The 20,316-nt window shown below is 37.7% G+C and overlaps 2 protein-coding genes across 2 annotated transcripts; one reads left to right on the top strand and one right to left on the bottom strand.

The window, feature by feature from the left end:
• Positions 1-3,537: 3,537 nt before the first annotated feature.
• Positions 3,538-13,843, bottom strand: kpna5 (karyopherin alpha 5 (importin alpha 6)). The gene is made up of 14 exons (XM_082149405.1): positions 13,743-13,843; positions 11,425-11,558; positions 11,137-11,238; positions 10,304-10,403; positions 10,131-10,225; positions 9,919-10,050; positions 9,722-9,810; positions 7,981-8,080; positions 7,662-7,825; positions 7,490-7,568; positions 7,268-7,393; positions 7,053-7,180; positions 6,216-6,394; positions 3,538-5,424 (listed from the first exon to the last, which is right to left on the bottom strand). Exons 1-14 carry the CDS (start codon positions 13,744-13,746, stop codon positions 5,237-5,239), a joined length of 1,620 nt encoding a protein of 539 aa, XP_082005531.1. The 5' UTR covers positions 13,747-13,843; the 3' UTR covers positions 3,538-5,236.
• A 28-nt stretch (positions 13,844-13,871) lies between these two features.
• zufsp (zinc finger containing ubiquitin peptidase 1) lies at positions 13,872-18,463 on the top strand. Its single transcript, XM_082150539.1, has 12 exons — positions 13,872-13,966; positions 14,573-15,119; positions 15,197-15,298; positions 15,419-15,478; positions 15,564-15,671; positions 15,828-15,937; positions 16,075-16,243; positions 16,634-16,819; positions 16,893-17,055; positions 17,584-17,747; positions 17,877-18,097; positions 18,286-18,463. Exons 2-12 carry the CDS (start codon positions 14,582-14,584, stop codon positions 18,331-18,333), a joined length of 1,869 nt encoding a protein of 622 aa, XP_082006665.1. The 5' UTR covers positions 13,872-13,966; positions 14,573-14,581; the 3' UTR covers positions 18,334-18,463.
• The last annotated feature ends 1,853 nt before the right edge of the window (positions 18,464-20,316 follow it).

Raw genomic sequence — 20,316 nt, 5'->3', positions numbered from 1 at the left:
GACGAAAGATAAAGCTGCGCCCATGTCAAATATTTGTCGAGATGATTATGATGATCTAAATACACAATCTTCAAGAATGATACCCAGGTTTATGTAGACAAGTAAATGAAGTTGTAAAAACCAAGACAAGTGGCAGCGCATTAAGTGAGCTTCTCAACACTCTGTTTAATAGCTATATGCTGTTTAAAATATCCTTTCCATAAATTAGGGGTTTTCAGTATCACTCATAAACCAATGCAAGGATAGAGTAAAACCTCAAAGAAAAAGTAAATTAAACACACACGTCACACACACAGACACAAAACTGCTCTCCTAAAACGGTTGCAACAATATCATTAATTTTTGTAAACGTCATTACATGGCGACGTAGCATGTTGAATCATCTTCAGTGGAATAGCCAAACAGGTAAATCAGCTCTGGAAAAAAAAAGTGTTTTTGATTTACATGATTTAATAGTGTACATCGATCCCACATGAATCAATTAAGTTAAACAAACACAATTTGTTCATGTAACTTCAACTTCATGGAATGAAGTCATTTTCAGTGACACAATTAATTAGTTTCAAAGAGTACTTTCAAAGATTCCATAATTCAGGAATTCATATTCATATATTCTTTCATTCAATAGAACGTCATACATTTTAATGTCCCACAATTTAAATGATAGATTTCAACTAAACATTAGCTAGAATTAACACGTCACCACAACAAACGATAAGATTTACATGCTCCTTGAACAAATGCTCCACTCTTCTCCACAATGGTAGCCCACTGTAATTTAAATGGTTCAAATAATTCCAATGTAATTGAACATAAAACACAATTACACACTATCAAGTCTGCCCTTTTCTCATTTTCTCAAAAAAACATAAAATAACACTTAATTTCAACATTTATTCTCTCTTAATTCAGCCATATCCAAAAGCATGCTGGGAACTAACAAGCACCACCCAGTTTCAGTTAATGCAATACAAATCATTAATGTAATCCAACACAAACGGATTAAGTAAATTTATATTTTACATATAGCAGATTGAACACAATCAAATTATATTAGGACAAAATGTATAACAATTGTGTTGCTTAAACTCATTTTAATTAAGCAATTTGAACAAGCAGCAAAAAAAAAAAAATTTGTTCAGTGAGGGGCCTCGATAAAATACTGCATACAACCTGTCCTATTTGATCTTAGGATCACATCTCCGCCTTGTAAACGCCGCCTAATTAATGTCATTAACATAGAGCATTAGTAAACGTCCAAAAGATATAATTGCTTAGATTTCCAAATACCATGCGCCAGCTCTCCACAAGGAAAAGTGCGTACGTCTTGCGCTTAGCACCTTTCCACGTCAAAGATAGTTTTTATCATATAAAAAAAGATGGACGACGCCCCTTCGCTCTCTTCCATTGATGAGAACTGAAGCCGCCAGAGTCCCGATATGGCGCTGACATATTGGAACTTGAGTCTGCGCAGTAGCGATTTCGGGACCAGACCTGCGCAGTAGTGAGCAGGAAGTAAAGCCGCGAAATCAACGCTCCGCCCTCACTCTCGCAGAATGCACTCAGGGAGAGTGGATTCTGCACACTTTTAAAAAAATTGATTGCAGTACGACAAGAGGCTTGTTAAAATAAAGTAAACACAATCTCCTCAGTCCTCCGAAGATCCCGAAAAAATGTCCGTTGGTGCTTCAGTGACTACTTCGCTCAGAGAACCTGTCAATCACAGCTGTCAATCATGACGTTACACCACCGCATCACGTAACTAACTAAAAACCAACTTATTTTTGAAACAGACACTTGAACTTACATCAGCGTGATAAAAACGACAGCAAATGAAAGAAACCACCTTTGGAAAAAAGATATTTGAAGTGTAATTTAATTGTTTAGTTGGTCTCACGTCCCGTTGAATAACACGGGGAGGCGGGGCTTATGACCTATACTAGGACCAGTCACCGGGGGGCGATCGAGTCGAGACGTTTTGGCTTCACTTTTCAGGGCTTGTGCGCTGCTTGTGCGGCACGCTTGGTTTTTATCCATAACGTTGGCGTAGATGTTAGCGTACGCACACTCTAAGTTCAAATCTTATACTGTCTATGGTTCAAATCTGTGCGTAGGCCTCATGGTAGGCCTACGCACGTTTTATAAATGAGGTGTCCACATTCTTTTTGCAGTATAGTGTTCCAAGACCGCATGCTTGTTGACTTCCTTGACATGCTTTTATTAGTGCACAGCACAACAATCGAAGTCTACGTTTGTTTCTGTGAAATTGATGCAACACATAAATGACTCAAGTTTTTGTCTGTATCTTGCCAGTCACACTCCCCCACCTGTAAACCACAGAGAGTGATTCAAATGTTATCTGACGTCTTTTCGTTGGTATACCGGTAAATATTGTTTTTGGACTTTACGTCTCACGGAAATAATGTGTCTCACTTACATAACACTTATAAAAGAAATATATAGTGTTACGGTGTTAATTATTTATACGACATAAAAAAGATTAAGCCATTCATTCGCAGTTCATAAGGTGTCTGCGTTTCACTGCACTGCTTTTCTGTGCAAATATATGGACACCTTTGTTACGCATGAGCGTTGTCCATATAAGCACAAGGCTGATTCTACAATTGCAGGTAGCCTACATTTGGTGTCTTTTTTCAAATGTTCTTTTTTACATTTTTAATTATTTCAATAATTTGTTAATCATTGTCATGGATCACAAGATGTTACAGGCCATAACAATATGTTGTGTAAAAAGTGTCTTATATAGCTGAAAATCATGATTTCTTGTCCGAATTAGTCAGTGTATTTTTACCATTGTGTAAAATATTTAATTTTGGTAATATATATTTTATTTATAAAATCCCTAAATAGTAATTTCCCAAATTCTACAACATTAAATTGTTTCAAAATAACTTTTATCTAATGAAAATGTGTCCATAAATCTTGCGTCAATTCTGTTACGTACCATACTTTGCTATAAATTGGTGGTATTATTTATCTCCCACAACTATGGAAGATACAGGAAATAATTTTTTGCCCACTGATGAGATCTGAAGCACTGAAAGGTGTGCGTGCTCTCTCTGAGAAAATATTTCAATCTAAAAAGTTCTTACACAGAGTTTTGTAAAATGTCAAATTTTTTAGCACAGTATCAAAAGGAAAAATACATTTATCACGGATCACAGTGGGTTTTAATCATGATTTCATTAGTGCCATGTGCTCTTAGCATTTATACTAGCAGTTTTGGGCATTTTTTTTTTTAAATGGTCAATTCTGTTACAGGCAAACCAACCTAGAGTAACAATGTTGACAGTATGTAACACAATTTACATTAACGGAGTTGACAAACAATACTTACATACTGTCAACATTGTTACTCTAGCTTGGTTTGCCGGTCTCATCTTACAGTACGATACTGGAAAGAATTTCTGTTAGTGAACCGTTTTTGGTCATGACTCGAGGCTGCGCTTCACAAGAAAGCAGACTATGTTCAGCAAGGACTTCTGCACCTTATTGCTCAATTAAACCACAGTACACTTATTTAAATGTGTAACAGAACATTTTATTTCCTACATTATTTCACACAATATCAACATTTGTCCTCGAGGAAAGCAATGATCTCCTCTCTCCTCTATACTGAAGGGTTGTACCAATGATAACTTAAAACACAGATGTTTTTTTTTTTATGCAAAAAAAAAAAAAAAAACTTAGAAAACATTGTACAAACATGATAAATTTTACAAAACTATACACAATTGAATGTGCTTGATAAAGTTTAATTTTACAATCTCAATGTTTTTTTTTTTGTAAATATACCTACTTTCCATTATTATAACTCTTATTTGGATCAAACTTGTTTCAAAGGTAAATGGGTGCAAGTGATTTACGGGCAGAACATGAGGAAGTAAATAATCACACCAAAAACAAAGAACAGAGGAACTTTGTGCCAGACAGGTTTCATGACAAAGGCAATCTTCTGCATGAAAAATTCAGATGAAGCGATTAAAAAAAGAAAACATTTTTATACAAAAGTTCCTTAAAGGAATTTTGAGCACTAGTGGGGGACATATGAGAAAAGTTCCTGCGAATGAAGAATGCTATAAAAGATGCTTTCCTTATATTAGTATTTCACTGCACACCAAGACCATTTCACTGAAAAACTTCTTCCTCCTATCCTCAATGTATATATAATATACACATTTCACTACATCTCAACACTTTTTAACATGTGACATTAAATAAATCAAATTAAAGCCAGTCAGCACAAAAAGAAACACCTTCAGGTGAGATGAGAAACTCAATGATATGCATACATACAAACAACTGCATCTTGGTGATCACGTGACCACACTTAAATAATTTCATGCGACGCTTTTAACGCTTTAACAGCATTAGCAAAGTGGTGCTGAGAGAAAGTGGGCTATGTGCTGGTCTCCCAACAGCCGGAGCCCACAGACCTTCCAAAGAGCAAAATAAATACGGCTATGAATCTCCAAGGTCAGCAGTTTGCTGCTAGTTAACAAAACGCCAAAATAAATAGTGTAACTAGGCTTGACATGCCCTCAGGATGGATGCACTGTGAACAAACACAGTGGGTGTGATGGAACATGAAGTAAAGGAATACATCCAATGCAAATGTATCAATGCAAATACATTAGTTACTCTGTCTGGCCAAACACTACAATAGACCTTATGGTTTCTGCCACCTCAAAATTACATATTTGTTTGCATAGAAGCATTTGCTTAGCAAGAGAAGAGAACTGTCAGAGCTAAAGGCTGGGTGTTTGTCAAACATTTTGTTTTCTGATTGAAGAGGTAGTTTCACATTTCTCAAGGGACATGGAGTAAAGTTTACTTTACAGGACACCAGTGCCAATGTCTAATAATAACAACAACAATCAACAACGATAATAATAAAAGCAAGATGCTTTCTGTAAGTCTCAACTGGACTTAAACTACAGACTCTGAGCTTTGCCCTCCTTGGTTCACCTCACAGATCTTCTCTCTCGATAAAAGAGCTTGGAAGATGGGCAGGATGGAAATAGAAGATTTAGTGGGTTGGGTTTTGGGGGGGGCGCAGGTGTCATCTCTGCTGTGAGTAGCGGGTCCGGGCCTCCGTGTCTTGGAGCGAGGCTGGAGCGGAGGTCCTGCGCTGCAGAGAGGGAGGGAGAGGAGACTCCAAAGCAGGATGGAGGAAGCAAGGCCTGAAGATTGGCCAGTAGCACAGATGTAAGGGTTAGAGCTGGAAGCCCTCCATCGGTCCCTCAGGCTGCTGGAAAATGTACTGGCCCTGATTCTGATCCACCTGCGGAACGATGCTAGCGTCCTCCTCCTCCACCCCGAAGTAGTGCTCGATCAGGTCAAAGGCCTTCTGGTAAATCTCCTGGTTCTCGTGGCTCTGCAGGAACTCAATCTTGTCTAAGCCTGAGGGGAAACATCAGTCAAAATAGAAACAAACAAGTGTTTGCATGAATGAAAACAATGACCATTCAAAATGTTTACATAAAAAAAAAATAAAAAAAATAAAAAAAAATAGGCCTGCAAAAAACAGCAGCTAGTCAAACACAAATGTGACCCTGGACCACAAAACCAGTCTTATGGGTAATTTTTTTTACATTGAGATTTATACATCATCTGAAAGCTGAATACATAATATTTCCATTGATGTATGGTTTGTTACTATTTGAAAATCTGGAATCTGAGGGTACAGAAAAATATTGAGAAAATCGCCTTTAAAATTGTCCATTTCTATTGGCGATAGTGCTGCATCCATTCACAAAAATAAATGTTTTATATATTTAAGGTGGGAAATTTACAAAATATCTTCATGGAACATGATCTTTACTTAATATCCTAATGATTTTTGGCATAAAAGAAAAATCTATAATTTTGACCCATACAATGTTTTGTTGGCTATTGCCACAAATATACCTGTGCAACATAAGACTGGTTTTGTGATCCAGGGTCACAATTAGTTTTCCAGTTGTTTGAGACTATTGGATAATTATTTTTAAATAATTTTCTAAAGATTCAATTGCTCACAAAAGTAAATATTTTAGAACTTAATTACAAATATTTATAATGTCGATAATTATTTAGAAATACAATTTCTAAACCTGGAAATCAAAATTCTCTGAATTTATTTATATTTATATATATATATATATATATATATATTGCATAAGGTGACGAAGTATGAGGTGACGCATGCCTACCGTAAGCCTCTTCAATGAGGGCACAATAAGGGTTGAGGCCCGATCCGTTCTGTTTGGACTCTTGTTCTCCCAGTCTAAGAATGTTCTCCAGACCGTTCAGAGCCACCTGCACAATCTTAGAGTCCATCACCGTGAGCAGGTCACACATGGGCTTTATGGTGTTGAGAGAAACCAAGTACCTGTGTGTAAAACAAAACATTACAACCATTTAAAAAGTTTGCTTTAAACCCCAGAACACATAGCATTCTCTCCTATAATGTACATGTAGGGTTAAACATAACATATCTAAATGAGAGGGGGAAAAGTATTAAATAGTAATTTAGGACTTCTTGGAACATCAGATAAACAAAATATCACTTGGATTTTGTTTTCCTGCATTTTAACATGATTAATAGTGTTCATGTTTTTATTATTAAGTAAAGTAAATTACTGTGTTAAATTGGCAGCCCTAGTATTTACATAAGCACAAAAAATATTGTATAAAAAAAATTAATAAAATAAAAATCACCTTAATGATGACTATTACTGCCATCTACAGGCCAGAAATGTATCATGCACTTTGATCCTACTCAGTGGTTTAATGACTGTTATTAGTCTAACACAAATCCCTTCATAATTACTAAGCTCTTCGAGTCCTGTCTTAAAACAGATTATGGGTAAATGATAACCTGAGGCAGCATGTGGGTGGTTTAGCATGCGTTACATAAGCAAACTAAGATCAACATTCTCAGAACATTCGAAAAATAATGAGCGGCAATGAGTCCTCCTCAATCAGAATTAATCCTTTCAAATTCCTAGAATGAGGTAAAAAACAAAGCAAAAGAGCCCACAGTGCACCTCATCTGCTCTGGCGTGCCTCCCGAGGTGGCGTTGGTTATTGCCCACGCGGCCTCCTTCCTGGTGCGGAACTCTGCTTTTTGCAGAATCTCGATTAGCACTGGGAATATGTTGGCATCGATCACCGCCTGCAACAGAAAGAGCATCAAGCCACAGGTGTTCAGATACAATGTGTTGTGTAATAATCTTCTAGTGTCACAGTCTGGCTGAAGCACCTGGATTTGCACTCTGTTCCCAGCAGTGATATTGGAGACTGTCCAACAGGCCTCTTTTTTGATGGATTCCTTCGGACTGCTGAGTAGATGGAGCAGGCAGGGCAGAGCGGAGCAGTTCAGAATCACCTGACATAGGACAGAGCAGCACAACAGATCAGAAAACTGCTCCTAATGTTTGACTCTATGTGGACAACTTAGCATGTCACAAAGGAGCTACACTACCTGGGTCTGAATATCATCTCCTGTTACAATGTTCCCCACCGCTCTCAGTGCAGGAGACACCACTTTGTAATCACTGTGCCTGTGAATGGCCAACACACATGGATTTTATGCCTAAGTCAGTGGTAAAACAGATACAAGGTTTATTGCTTGTGTTAGCATGCCTGTTCCTCACATGAGCAACTCCACCAGCCTGCGGCACACGCCCGAGTCAATTACTGTCTGGATTTTGTCGTTGGGTCCATCTGACAGATATGAAAGTGCCCAGCAGGCATCTGCAAGAACATCAGGATCACTGCTGAAGAGCAATCTGGAGAGCACGCTCAGACAGGGCGACACCTGTGTAGCAGGAACATTTGCTTGTTCAAGTATATGTATCATGTTTACAGAGGAAAAACGCTTGTTAGAACAAAGAGTGTGTTTGTGTGCATGACTGAAATGTGATAACTATCCATTTAGAATGTGGTTTCTCTAGAACTGGTTTGCGAACTCACCTTTGCAAAGTCCGGCGGTGGATTCTTCCCTCTGCACAGGTTGGACAGCGCCCACACGGCGTTCCGGGTGGTAGTGAGCCGATTTGACTTGGCAAGCAACCTGCAGAGATGAGGGGATTGGGGAGAAATAAAACCGATGTACTTCACAATCAGACCACTAGATGGGGGTCATTGGGAAAATCTACCGCTGAAAAAAATGCCATAGCACAGTGAAACATAGGCACACCATCTCAAGTAACAAAGCACACACCAGAAATTTGAGAGTGGGAAACATCAGAATGACATGAGGAAGTGAGGTTTATTCAGTGTCAGCTGTTCTTATAAGGACATGGCTCGTAATCAAGACTTCAACAAGATTTTAATTCTTTGAACACGGAGAGATTCCATGATTTTTAACCCCTTTAAAACCCATACAATGAGAGAAAAAAAAAATATGTAAGAACAGGAAGGTTTTTTTTTTGGAACCTAGGAAATAAACCAAAGTGTTAAGGTTTGAACTGTTAGCTTGGTCCAGTTAGACATCTGGGGGCGCATTACAGAAAGATACTAACTTTAGAATCCTATCTTATCTGTTTGGTAACCATAGCAATTTCAGTTAGGCCCTCATTTAGGACAAAAGCTATTACACAATGACATTTCTTAAGTGCATAATCTTATCTTAACTACTAGGAAAAGGGTATTACAGAAGCATCCTAACTCCACAAAAAATCCTAAAAACTGTCTTAACTTTAGGACGACGACAGTGGAGGACGAGAGAGGAAAAGGCCTGGCTTATTTTGCGTTATGTTTAGTTTATGTGTGTGGCAGTCAGCGGTGAGTGGCTGCCGCCTTTACTTTTGTTTTGTTTAATTATTTTATGATTGTTAAAGTTGTTAATTATTCGCCAGTTCCCGTATCCTTCCCACAACAACATACCTTCATTACAACCACTTATTTTGTTTCTTCATTTTAATCTCTAGACTAGAGTTTTTCCTAATCTTGAGTTGGAAACATGTAGCAAGTAGCAGCCTAATGTTAACATGGCCGATCGCTCTAACATTAATGTTAACCTAGATAAATGTGCGCTTTATTTGTGTTTGTGCGTTGTGGAAGCTAAATTAGTACCACGTTTACTGCATGCTTAACTTAATGTGCATTTCCTATACTGTGGAAATGACGAGTCAGAAATCACTAGTTTATCAATAAATTGTTCAAACGCTCAGTCTCTCTGCGTTTTTTCCCAACACATTCATAATCTGTTGCCGTTGCGCTGCAGCAAGCTGTGTGTGCACGCTTGAGTGCTTAATTTATATTTTAAATGCTCATTATTATAGTTTAGTGAGTATTTCTCTGTAATGTAGAACAATGTAACAATATTCTTTCTCAGCTCCGAAACTGAAACCAGTTTCCGATACCACTCCATATATTCAAGTAATTCAATTAGATCATAAACTTCAGACTAGAAAACTTTGTAGTCAGTGGCAGCCCTAATTAACGGTGTCCGATTTGTTTGAAGGGCTCTTTTAAACTGACTTATATTTTGCATGTCTATATTTAACATCACAGCTCAAAATATTTGCTTGTTCAGGGTTTGGAACTGTGTGCGTTTATGCCATTTTCATGACATTAGGGATCGGCAAATATGTAGGGACCTGCGCTATTGAGATAACGAATAGCTTCCAGCAGGTATTATGCACTTCTTTAAAAGCAACGAATATAAACGCATGCAATTGCAGTTTTGGGATGAGTAGAAGGGACTCACTGCTGAAGAGAGGGTAAGATGCCACAGTTGAGGACATAGTCTCTGCACTCTGCATTATCCCCGGCAATATTTCCTAATGCCCACACTGCCTGCAAAAACAGTTATACACAACAGATAACTTTCATGCTGCTGTGGAGATCTGATAAACCAGCTATTGGCTGAGAGGCATGAACTAAGTTAAAATCTGCAAATATCACCTGCTCTTGTACATCCTCATACTCTGAGTTAAGCAGCTCTATGAAGATAGGCACGGCCCCTGTCTCAATGACCACCTTGGTGTGTTGGAAGGTCCCTGAGGCAATGTTGGTCAGGGCCCAGGCTGCTTCAAACTGGTAAAAACAAGCAACAATACCATCTTAAAGCTTGGCTGTAATAGCAATTTAGCTTTCAAAGGGCTACATGTTCTTACCTGCACAGTGCAGTTATCACTCCTTTTTAGGAATTCAACAAATCGGTTTACGACACCAGGTGTGAGGATGACCTCATCAATGGGAGGATTGGGCTCTGAGGGAAATTAATAACATCTTAATCTTTAAATGATTATAATCATTGAATCTGAGACTTAGGAATGAAGACACCAACCTTTAGAGAGTAACTTTCTGAACTTCTGAGTGGCTATGAGCTGCTGGTCTGGATCCTCAGAGAACATCATTTGAATCATGTCTTGGGTTATAACTCCTTCCTGCACAGATTGACACAATAATGTTCATACTAGATGTGCTTTTTTTTTGTTAAAAAGGTTTAAAATGTACCAGGAAAATGGACAAAAATGTGCCAGTATTGGTCTTGTAATGCAAGATGTAAATGTGTTTCCACAGAAATAAGCAGCACAACCGTTTCACATTTAACATTGGTATAAGAAGAACATTTTCTTACGCACCAAATCAGTATATCAAAATGATTTCTGACAGATCATATGACATTGAAGAGCAATGGCTGCTAAAAATGCAGTTTTCCCATCACAGGAATTTTTTTTTTAAATATAAAAATAAAATAAATCAACATTTTAAAATGTATAAAAATGGAAAACAAACTCATTTTAAATAGTAATAACTTTACACAATATTTGTTAAAATGTATTTTTGCACCAAAATAAAGCGCAGCCTTTGGAGTATAAAATATATATGACTTGATATGATTAATTTATATTAATATAATGATATAATTTATATTACATAATTCTATAACATGCTTCCTTATTACACAACATTTACAGCTGTGCTAGATTTAAAGTGCTGTATAGTCAATTCAATATGCTTATAATTATGATAATATAAATATTTAAATATAATAAATATATAAATATGGCAACCATGGCAAAAGTACTGACACTTATGTCTGTTCTCTGTGAATTTGACTGTAATCATCTGTGTAAGGGAAAGATTGTTTAGATATTGTTTGACTGGATTACTTACACCTGATACAGGTACAGTGGAGCTGATATCAGGGTCTTGAATGGGGCATTCAAGCATGGACTCATCACCAGGTGGTATACACACATTCCTCCTCTTGAAAAGCTACAGAGAATATATAACAATTTAATTTCCTATGTACATTGAACTGATATGTTAAATAAACAAATCCAGTAATATAGCCCTTCAAAATACACAGTTTTATTCCATAATGTACAATCAGTCCTTCATAAACACAAATGCAAATGCAACTTAATGTGTTTGTATAAGGAAGAAACAATGATGGCAAACCTGCTCCTCCCTCTTCTGTTTACGGAGCTGTATCCCCTCCTCCTCTCTCCGTCTCCGCATTTCCTGGGTGTTCAGGGCTTTATTCTTGTAGCTCTTCATTCGATAATTTTCTTTGCCCGGGCTTGCCATTGCATCTTCAGATTAGAAAAAGGAATGAGGTCAGATGAACATTCTGATACTCAATTATCTATTCTGCACATCAACTTTAGAAATGCATACAAGATTGACTGGTTGAGCCAGTATACAATTCTCCACATAATTTGAGCCAAATAGCATGTGAAGACCAAAGGAATGGTTTATCTGAAAGCAATTATAGTTGTCACACATTGTCAATACAAGCATTTCCTGTGTAACACCAGTGCTAACTGACACTTTGCATGCTGAACTTCCTTCATTATCCGTTTAATGTTCTTCTTGTTCCGCTTCTTTAAGAACACAGTTCAGAACAGTGTTGGGTGTAATGCATTACTAACTGTAATTAATTACTGTAATTTAAAGGAATAGTTTACCCCAAAATGATCATTCTGTCATTATTACTCACCCTCATGTCATTCCAAACCCGTAAGACGTAGCAACAGTAACTAAGGAGGGCGGGGCTTAGTGAAGGGTCAGTTCTAGCCGGTTAGGGTCTCTGCCGTGTTTGTGCTTTTTTTCTGGATTATTTCATACAATTATCAAATAATATGGCTTGCTATGCAGTTAACTGTACTAACAGACCATCCAAGAAGTCCGGGCTCCATTTTATCCAGTGAGTGAAATTCTAAGATGATTTTATTTATTAATTTATTTATAATTTTATTTAAAACTTTACTACATTTCAGAATCCGACAGAGACTGTGATTAGCTGTAGGCTGAAACCATAGACCGTATAAAACAGTCTGAAACGCTGTCATATAATGTTACGCATGCATTTCATAAATAGCGTAACATTTACTAACACAGACTATATTGGAAGTATTTGTTTTAATTATTGACATGTCCTCAAAAATGTGTGTAGGAAACAGGCCTGTAATTACCATAGACTGTATAAAACCAGACACCTCAGCTCCACCCACGTCCGGCCTCTTTTCCCATTTTCGGATATATGGGAGTGAGGGACTGCCAAGATAGGGACGGCCGGGTCTGCCCACTTTGGGCTTCAAAAATGCTCTTCAGAAACCTACGGGTGATGTCACGGACACACCATTGTTTTATACAGTCTATGTGAATAACACAAGAGAATGAACCTCATTGATTCTTACGGAAGCTCAAACTTACTGCGTCACACACGGGAATGAACCTCATTGGTTCTTGCGGAAGCCCAACGTAACACACAAGAATGTACCTCATTGGTTCTCGCACATCAAGCGAACATAGTGGCGCTTACGTTTACCACAACTGATGTGTGAGTTGATGAATGTGTTATGTGAATAAAAGCCTACATTCAATATCTTCATCATATAAAGCAATCGTGTCTCTTCAGAACATTTGGACTAAACCGCTCAATTCATATGGATTAGTTTTACGATCTCTTTATTAACTTTTAGAAGCATTAAAGTGGTAGCCTAGTTGCGTAGCTGTCAAAGGGACAGAAAGCTCTCAGATTGAATCAAAAAGATAATTTGTGTTCTGAAGAAGAACGAGTCTTACATCTTTTGTATAACACCAGTGGAAGAAAGAAAATCATTCAGGTTGTGATTGGAACAACATGAACACAGCAGTTTCATTTTTAGGAAAAACTTTCTATTTAAGGTTCAAACCATACGTCCATCTTCTCTACCTTATAAATACTCGGTTTAGACAAATGCAGCACTTGTAAACAATGCTGTTTTAATCGGATCAGCTTGTTATGTATGAATATGGGAGGACTGGACTAATACTACACATAAAATTTAACCACACACTACATAAGCAATCATGGTGCTCATTAAACGTATAAGCCTGAGTACCAACATTGATACCACACAGTTTATTTGGCTCGTCAAACAACTACATGTCCCTGGTATCCTCTGGTATCCATCTATTTCCGTTGCGCATTAGAGCATAATTTAGTGTGCAATAGCTGGACAGTTGGAACCAAGACCATGCAGGTCACAAATCAAATCAGTCATATAAAGCCACAAACACACTTTTAATACGTTAGAGGTTTATAATCACTTAACTCCAGCAGGCTTTTCCACTTTCATCCTAAACTGTGCTCTATGCTAACATGCTAACCGTGTTGTGCTAGCTTGGCATAAACGTCAAAATGTTTAATTACTCTGTCTAAGGGCCATGTTACCTCATTCGCTCCCTGAAAAGAAAATACATTTACATCTTAGATAGCGTATGATTCTCACCCATTAGTCGTGGTTCGGAGAGGGAAAAGCTGGTCGTGTGTTTTTAAATTTCTCTCAAGACCCTCCCGCGTTCATCCAGCTGAGGGCAATATGGCGTCGACTGTTGGCGTGAACGTCACTTCCGCTGCTGTTTCCGGTTTTCATGAGCGGCCTCATTCAATAAAAATAAATGGAAAGCGAAACGGGTTATTATTGTTCAAGTCAACATTTCTACCTCTAAAAAGGTAACTTATTTTGCATTCAAATAGCGATTTCGAGATAGTTTCAGAGTGGATTTTTGTTGTTGTGCAGTCAGTAGAAGAAGACTTTTACATGTTATGTATGGTATTGTTTGTGTTGCAGCTTTATTGTCCAGTTTTGTTGACAGAATCGATGCATAATGTCGCGTCTGGAGCGTCTTCGTAAAATCCAGGTCAAATAGCCGACTCTGGGAGTTTTGCTATTAGCTGATAATGACATTTTAAATGCGTCCCTTACAAAAATATACCAAGCTAAACATATCTGTTTCAGTTATGAGCTTTTGGCTGTCGATTAATTGTCACATAAATAAATGCGATTATAATTTCCTTTATGGCTTTATAAACAAACGTTGCACAGGAGTATAATAACATGAATTATACATATTATATACAAATAATTGTTTAATAGTATTTAAATATTAACAGACGTTTACCATATTTATTTGTTTCCCCCACCACTTTAGTTTTATTCCACTTGCCATTCACACTAATGGTTTTTAGAGGTAATTTGCCCCAGTTTTATTGTGCTAACAAAATCTGTTGTAACTATGAAATTTTGGCTGAAACTATTCTTCTGTTCGTTTCATCCAGCCTTGTGTGATGCCTGTGTGTGACATCTGCTGTGAAGAGCTCCCGTCTGAAGCAGAGATGAGAACCCATCTCCTCCTGAGTCACATGGAGAATGTGATGGCCTGCCCGTTCTGCTCTTTGTCCGGGGTCTTGTACGATGAGCTGAGCTTCCACATCAGCACCGTACACATAGAAAAAGACTGCAAGGACATGAATGCAACAGTGGTTGACAGTGGACAGAAAAACTCAAATGACTGGTTTGCTCAAAGTCTCAATACCTCAAGGACTTCCAATGTGAAAAATACGCACAAGGTATCTCAAGTCTCACCCCCGTCATCTAGCCACCCTTCACCCTTTCAGGTAAACGGGATGGCCATTCCGATTACAGGGACCACCCTTTCTCAGGAAACCTCGACTAGCTTGAAGAGTTCACCACCTGCCGCAGCCACAGCGAATGGTGCAATAAAACTGGTCAGGACTACACAAACACCCAGCACTAACCCCAGAAGAGAGAGAGAAGATGGGCATCGAAAATCAAAGCAGAAGCGCTTGTCCTCGCCTAATAAAGGTGCTCTTGACTTTACAACATAAAATTGATTTCACAGTAAGCCATTAGGCTAATACTTTTCCCTTTGTATGTTGCAGAAGGGCGATTTCCATGTCCAATGTGCAGTTTGGTCTGCAATGACTGCTTTATTCTGCAGGAGCATGTTGAGCTTCATTTACAGGACCAAGATGTGGCTGAAGGTGTCTTAGTTTAAAACATCAAGAATATTTGCATGTTTACAAAGTAACACATTTTTATTTTACCCTCTTTTTATCACTAACGGTCTATGATTGATGTCTGATATGATTTGCCCTCTTAAGGGGCCGATCCTGATGTTGGCACTTCAACAGAAGCATCTTCTACAAGCAATGGTAGATCAGGTGAGTTAGCAAGGATATGGCAGCTCTGCTCATTCAAAAAGTGAATGACCAAACTAAACTGTAACTGTATAATTGGAATCTCCAGGTGTGATACGTTATGAGTGTCCAATGTGTTCTTTGAGCTGTTCCAGCAGCACCTCCCTGCAGGAGCATGTTGAGCTACACCTGGAATACGGCTCAGCGTCTGCAACAGGTATGTAGATATTATCAAGTACGCAAATGCATATGACATTTTTCATGGAATTGTTCATGGAAAGTTCTGTAGGTTGTCTTCACAAAGTACAATGCATCAAGAAAGACACTATTGGCACAGCAGAACTTGATGTTCATTTGGTTTGGGTGTTTTAAGGACATTCATCTGGAGACCTGAATCTGGCTAGGAAGCTTCAGGAGGAAGAGGAGCAAAAGTGGAGGGAGCTAGAGAGCAGACGGGAAGCCGAGGACTTTAAGAAGCTCCAGGTAAGCTAAAGACATCTTCACTATTAGAATTCAAGGAAATGTGCACCCAACATATTACAATTCTGTCATTTACTCACCTTCGTGTCAAATCCACCACAAAAAAAAAATGCTTTATTTTATCTTCCTGTGATTTTTAGAAGCAGTTTGGGCTTGATAACAGTGGTGGTTATCGCAAGCAAATGGAGAGGAATATGGAGAGGGCTGTGTCTCGAGGTCAGATGGTTCCTGCAGAGTTCCACAGGAAAAGAGTGGAGATGCTTGAATCTCTGGCCTCGGGGGTGGATGATGGCAGAAGCAAAACCTCAGGTCTGATAGGGACTGCATCATAGCTATACCAGTAATCTACACATATGAAAATCTGTCCAGTTCTATATCTTTATAAGTTCAAAGTCTTTATATATTCAAAAGTTTGAATTCTCTTATGCTCATCAAATTTACAATAAAACAATAATATTATGAAATATTTAATATTATTATTATTATTTGTATTAATTATACATGCTAATTTTTTTATGAATTAATTTGTTTTTAGATGTTTTTTTTCCATAAATAACAATCATTTATTATTGTTGTTATTATTATTATTTTTTTTTTAAATTGTATAATTGTTTTATTTAAATACAGAAACCTGTAGAAAATGAAACTGCATAAAGCAACTGATAGTTTAGATTTAGCTGGTTAACCTTTCTGTTTCAGGACTTATGGAAGCTCTGTATAGGTACTACCAGAGAGACGCCTCCGACTGTTCGCATGTGTGGCTCTGTGCTGAGACTGATCACTACTCCTCTTCGGAGGGGGACAAAGGTTGGGGATGTGGTTACAGAAACTTCCAGATGCTTCTTTCATCTTTGCACAGGATGGAGCAGTATAACCTTTTACCTGGTACAACATCAGCAACATCATGTATTCTCTTAGCTCCTTGTTGAGTAGTACCTATCATAAAATGTTCCTTCAGTTTCAGTTCCCAGCATCCCGAGAGTGCAGGCCATGATCGAGGAGGCGTGGGCTCAAGGTGCAGATCCTCAGGGTGCTTCACACTTCAAACATCGGCTGCAGGGGACACGGGCTTGGATAGGAGCTACAGAAATCTATGCAGTTCTCACCTCCCTTAGTGTGAAGTATATATTGAAATCCCAAGTTTACATTCACACATACACTACCATTTAAAAGTTTGGGGTCACTAAGATTTTTGTTTTGAAAAAAATGAATACTTTTATTTAACAAGGGTGCATTAAATGTATTAAAAATGACAGTAAAGACTTATCCATTGCTACAAAAATTCTATTTCAAATAAATTGTTCTTTTGAACATTGTATTCATCAAAGAATCCTGAAAAAAAATTAATTGCTGTTTCCTCAAAAACATATTTCTTGAGCACCAAATCAGCATATTAGAATGATTTCTGAAGGAACATGTGACACTGAAGACTGGAGTAATGATGCTGAAAAATCTGATTTGACATTACAGGAATAAATAACATTTTAAAATATATTAAAGTACAAAAGTTACTTTAAATTGTAGTAATATTTCATGAATGCAGCATTGAGTACAGAAGACTTATTTCAAAAACATTACAAAATCTTACTGACCCTAAACTTTTGAACAGGACAGTACATTTACATCTTAAATTTCCTTAACATTTTTAGAGCCCAAATTGTGGATTTTCACAAGCCCACTGGCCCAGGAGACACGCACCTCAGAATGTTTGAGTGGGTAAAACAATATTTCTCACATTCTGCCAGTAGGAGTGCAAGACTGCCACCCAAAGTAGTGCAGACAACATTACCACCTTTATACCTCCAGCACCAAGGTATTTCAAGACTCGGGTTTCTCTTGTAAACTACAGCACTTGTCCCTCATGAAAGTCTAGATAGCATTGACCTCCCAGGAAAAGAATCGCCTTTGTAAGATGACGTACATGTTCTGTCTTTATGATCAGGCCACAGTCGCTCGATTGTAGGAGTGGAACAGAAAGTAAATGGCAACCTGTTTCTACTCCTCTTTGATCCGGAGTTTGCACCTGGGGAAATGAGGAGAGTGTTGTCACAGAATACAGTAGCTACTATGGTACGCCGTATGCGCAAATTGCCCAGTGGCCTGAAACACAGACAGTATCAAGTGGTCGCCGTAGAAGGGGTGCTAACATCCGAAGAGAAACAGGTAATTTAGACCTACAGCTTTAGGAATTCATTGCTTTAGTTATTTATTTGGGCGTCATAACTGCTGAAATTAACTATTATTTATTTATTTATTTGATTAACTTTCAGTAATGTATTTCATCTAGATATTTTTGTATGTTTAGTCTATGTTAAACTATTCAACTACTGAATGGTGTGTTTCTTTTTCAGAGCCGCATTCTCAATTCAAGAACACTATGTGCTGAGAAAATTCCTTGATGCAGTTGTGCACATCTGCTGCAGTTTTATTTTATCCCAGCTACTTTTATCTACTAGTCTCTTGAAACAGACTATGAAACACTGTATTTTTGTATAAATGTCAAACAATAATAAATCAAGTTTTATCTTACTAGCTGCAGTCAGTTAACATTGTCTCATCATGTGTGTGAATCTTCAGTTCTTCAGATTTTGATTCATTGAATTAGTTCATTTTGTCTTTCAATTACAGTTTTATGCATGTGTTATCCACTGTTGACCCTATCAACAAGGTTAAGGGATGTTTGTCAGCCTTTAGCCTTATGCACTCTTGAATCGATCTGAACTATCAGCGTACGACTCTGCTTTTCCAACCCCGCAGGCGAAATTCTAATCATTCACAGAACCTCACCTCATTTCTCTGTTTTATGATCAAAATGTGTTACATGCCAAAATATGCTTCCTGATTTAATTAGGACAGATGACCTGCAAGTCACAGGACAGAGAGAAATCTCACGGTCACTCCAGAGGAGAGAAAGATAGAGAGAGATGGCAGGTAAGTGAACCACACAGCAAAACCTTAACAGCTAGGCAGCAAACCAGGGTTTAAGAAATTCTAACACACCCAATGTGGTTTTTGTACAAAAGATTACCGGGGGGAACCAAAATTCTTAAGCTATACTTAATAAGGAAAAACAATATTTTTAACATTAAGCTTTTTCACATTTATAACTGTTATACAGAAAACTTAACATGGCTTAATGCATGTTTAACCTTAAAACAGTGGTTTTGATTGAAATAAGAATTTACAGTAGATTAAAGAAAAGGCATTTTGTTTACCATTTCCTTCCATGAATTTCTCAGAAAAATGTATCAAATGTTTTGGGGTCTCTAGCATATTTGTGAAAATGGAAGTAGGACACCAAACATCCTTTGGATTTCTGGCTATATAGATGACCTATGGGTCATTAGGAAAAGTGAAGAGACATTTAAACATTTGTAATAGTCTGAAGCATTTTTAAGGAGATTGCAAATGCAACACTGCACACTCTTAAACCTTTCAATGGGACAAAAGGGTCTCTATAGTGGAAAAAGGTTCTTTAGATTATTGTAATGTTCTTCACTCTGAGAAAACATGCTTCTTTTGAGAAACGATGACTGAAAGGTACTTTGAGGAACCCAAAATGGTTCTTCTATGGCATTATTGTAAAAAACACCGTCTGAACATTGGAATGGCTTATGTTGGTATGGCAGATGACACACAGATCCTAGGGGAGGAGGAAGAAACAAACTGTTTCTCACAGTCTGAAACCTCAATCCATCGTACGTGCTCAGAATTCACCTTACTGTAATTCACTGTTAGCACACACATAAAGTATATTTAACAAGTTCACTATCAGTAAAAATTCTTACAATAGGCTAAAGATTCTGTCATTTCATGTTGTTCATCACTTCATGTTGTTCTTAAGCTGTATGACAAAAGGTTATCAGAATGTTACTGACAGCCTTTTTCCAAAAGATCTTGAGACTTATTCTGCTGATTTTGATCCTGATTAAGAAAGTTATACAGGTGTGGAAAAACATGAGGGTGAATAAATGATGACAGAACCTTAATTTTATAATCATGATAAGTTTTTACTGATAGTGAACTTTATACGACACATTAGCTGTGTGCTAATTTTTGGGTTGACTATATCTCTTTACTTAAAGTACCTCTTGAATGTTTCCACCCATCTTATCATTCCTACAGTGATTATATTTAAGTAAATCATTGTATATAGATAAGAATTAAATCTGTTCTAATCGTGTACTGTTCTAAGACAGCCACTCATCTCTTCGTAAGGTAGGTCATTTTTGGAGAGGCTAGCAATAGCAAGCTAGCTTTGAAATAAGATCCAACCCTCCTTTTACAGAGGAGTCTACAAAGCCACCAAAACACTTGAACACGCTGAGCAAGGAGGATTTTTAAGGTCCTTCGCACACATGATATACATATAAATACATTCA

The sequence above is a fragment of the Leuciscus leuciscus genome, assembly GCF_965113295.1.
Source record: "Leuciscus leuciscus genome assembly, chromosome: 20".
Taxonomy (NCBI): domain Eukaryota; kingdom Metazoa; phylum Chordata; class Actinopteri; order Cypriniformes; family Leuciscidae; genus Leuciscus; species Leuciscus leuciscus.
Note: the sequence above shows the minus strand (reverse complement) of the source record. Positions and strands in the feature narration are given on the sequence as shown.

Excerpts from the sequence above, each read along its gene's own strand:
- kpna5 (XM_082149405.1), bottom strand. Across the intron at positions 7,394-7,489 it reads GAGATGATATTCAGACCCAG|GTGATTCTGAACTGCTCCGC; the intron begins GTAGTGTAGCTC and ends GTCCTATGTCAG. Across the intron at positions 7,181-7,267 it reads GGAACAGAGTGCAAATCCAG|GCGGTGATCGATGCCAACAT; the intron begins GTGCTTCAGCCA and ends TTTCTGTTGCAG.
- zufsp (XM_082150539.1), top strand. The coding sequence starts at position 14,582 with ATGCCTGTGTGTGACATCTGCTGTGAAGAGCTCCCGTCTGAAGCAGAG. Across the intron at positions 15,479-15,563 it reads TACAAGCAATGGTAGATCAG|GTGTGATACGTTATGAGTGT; the intron begins GTGAGTTAGCAA and ends TGGAATCTCCAG. Across the intron at positions 16,244-16,633 it reads TGGCAGAAGCAAAACCTCAG|GACTTATGGAAGCTCTGTAT; the intron begins GTCTGATAGGGA and ends TTTCTGTTTCAG.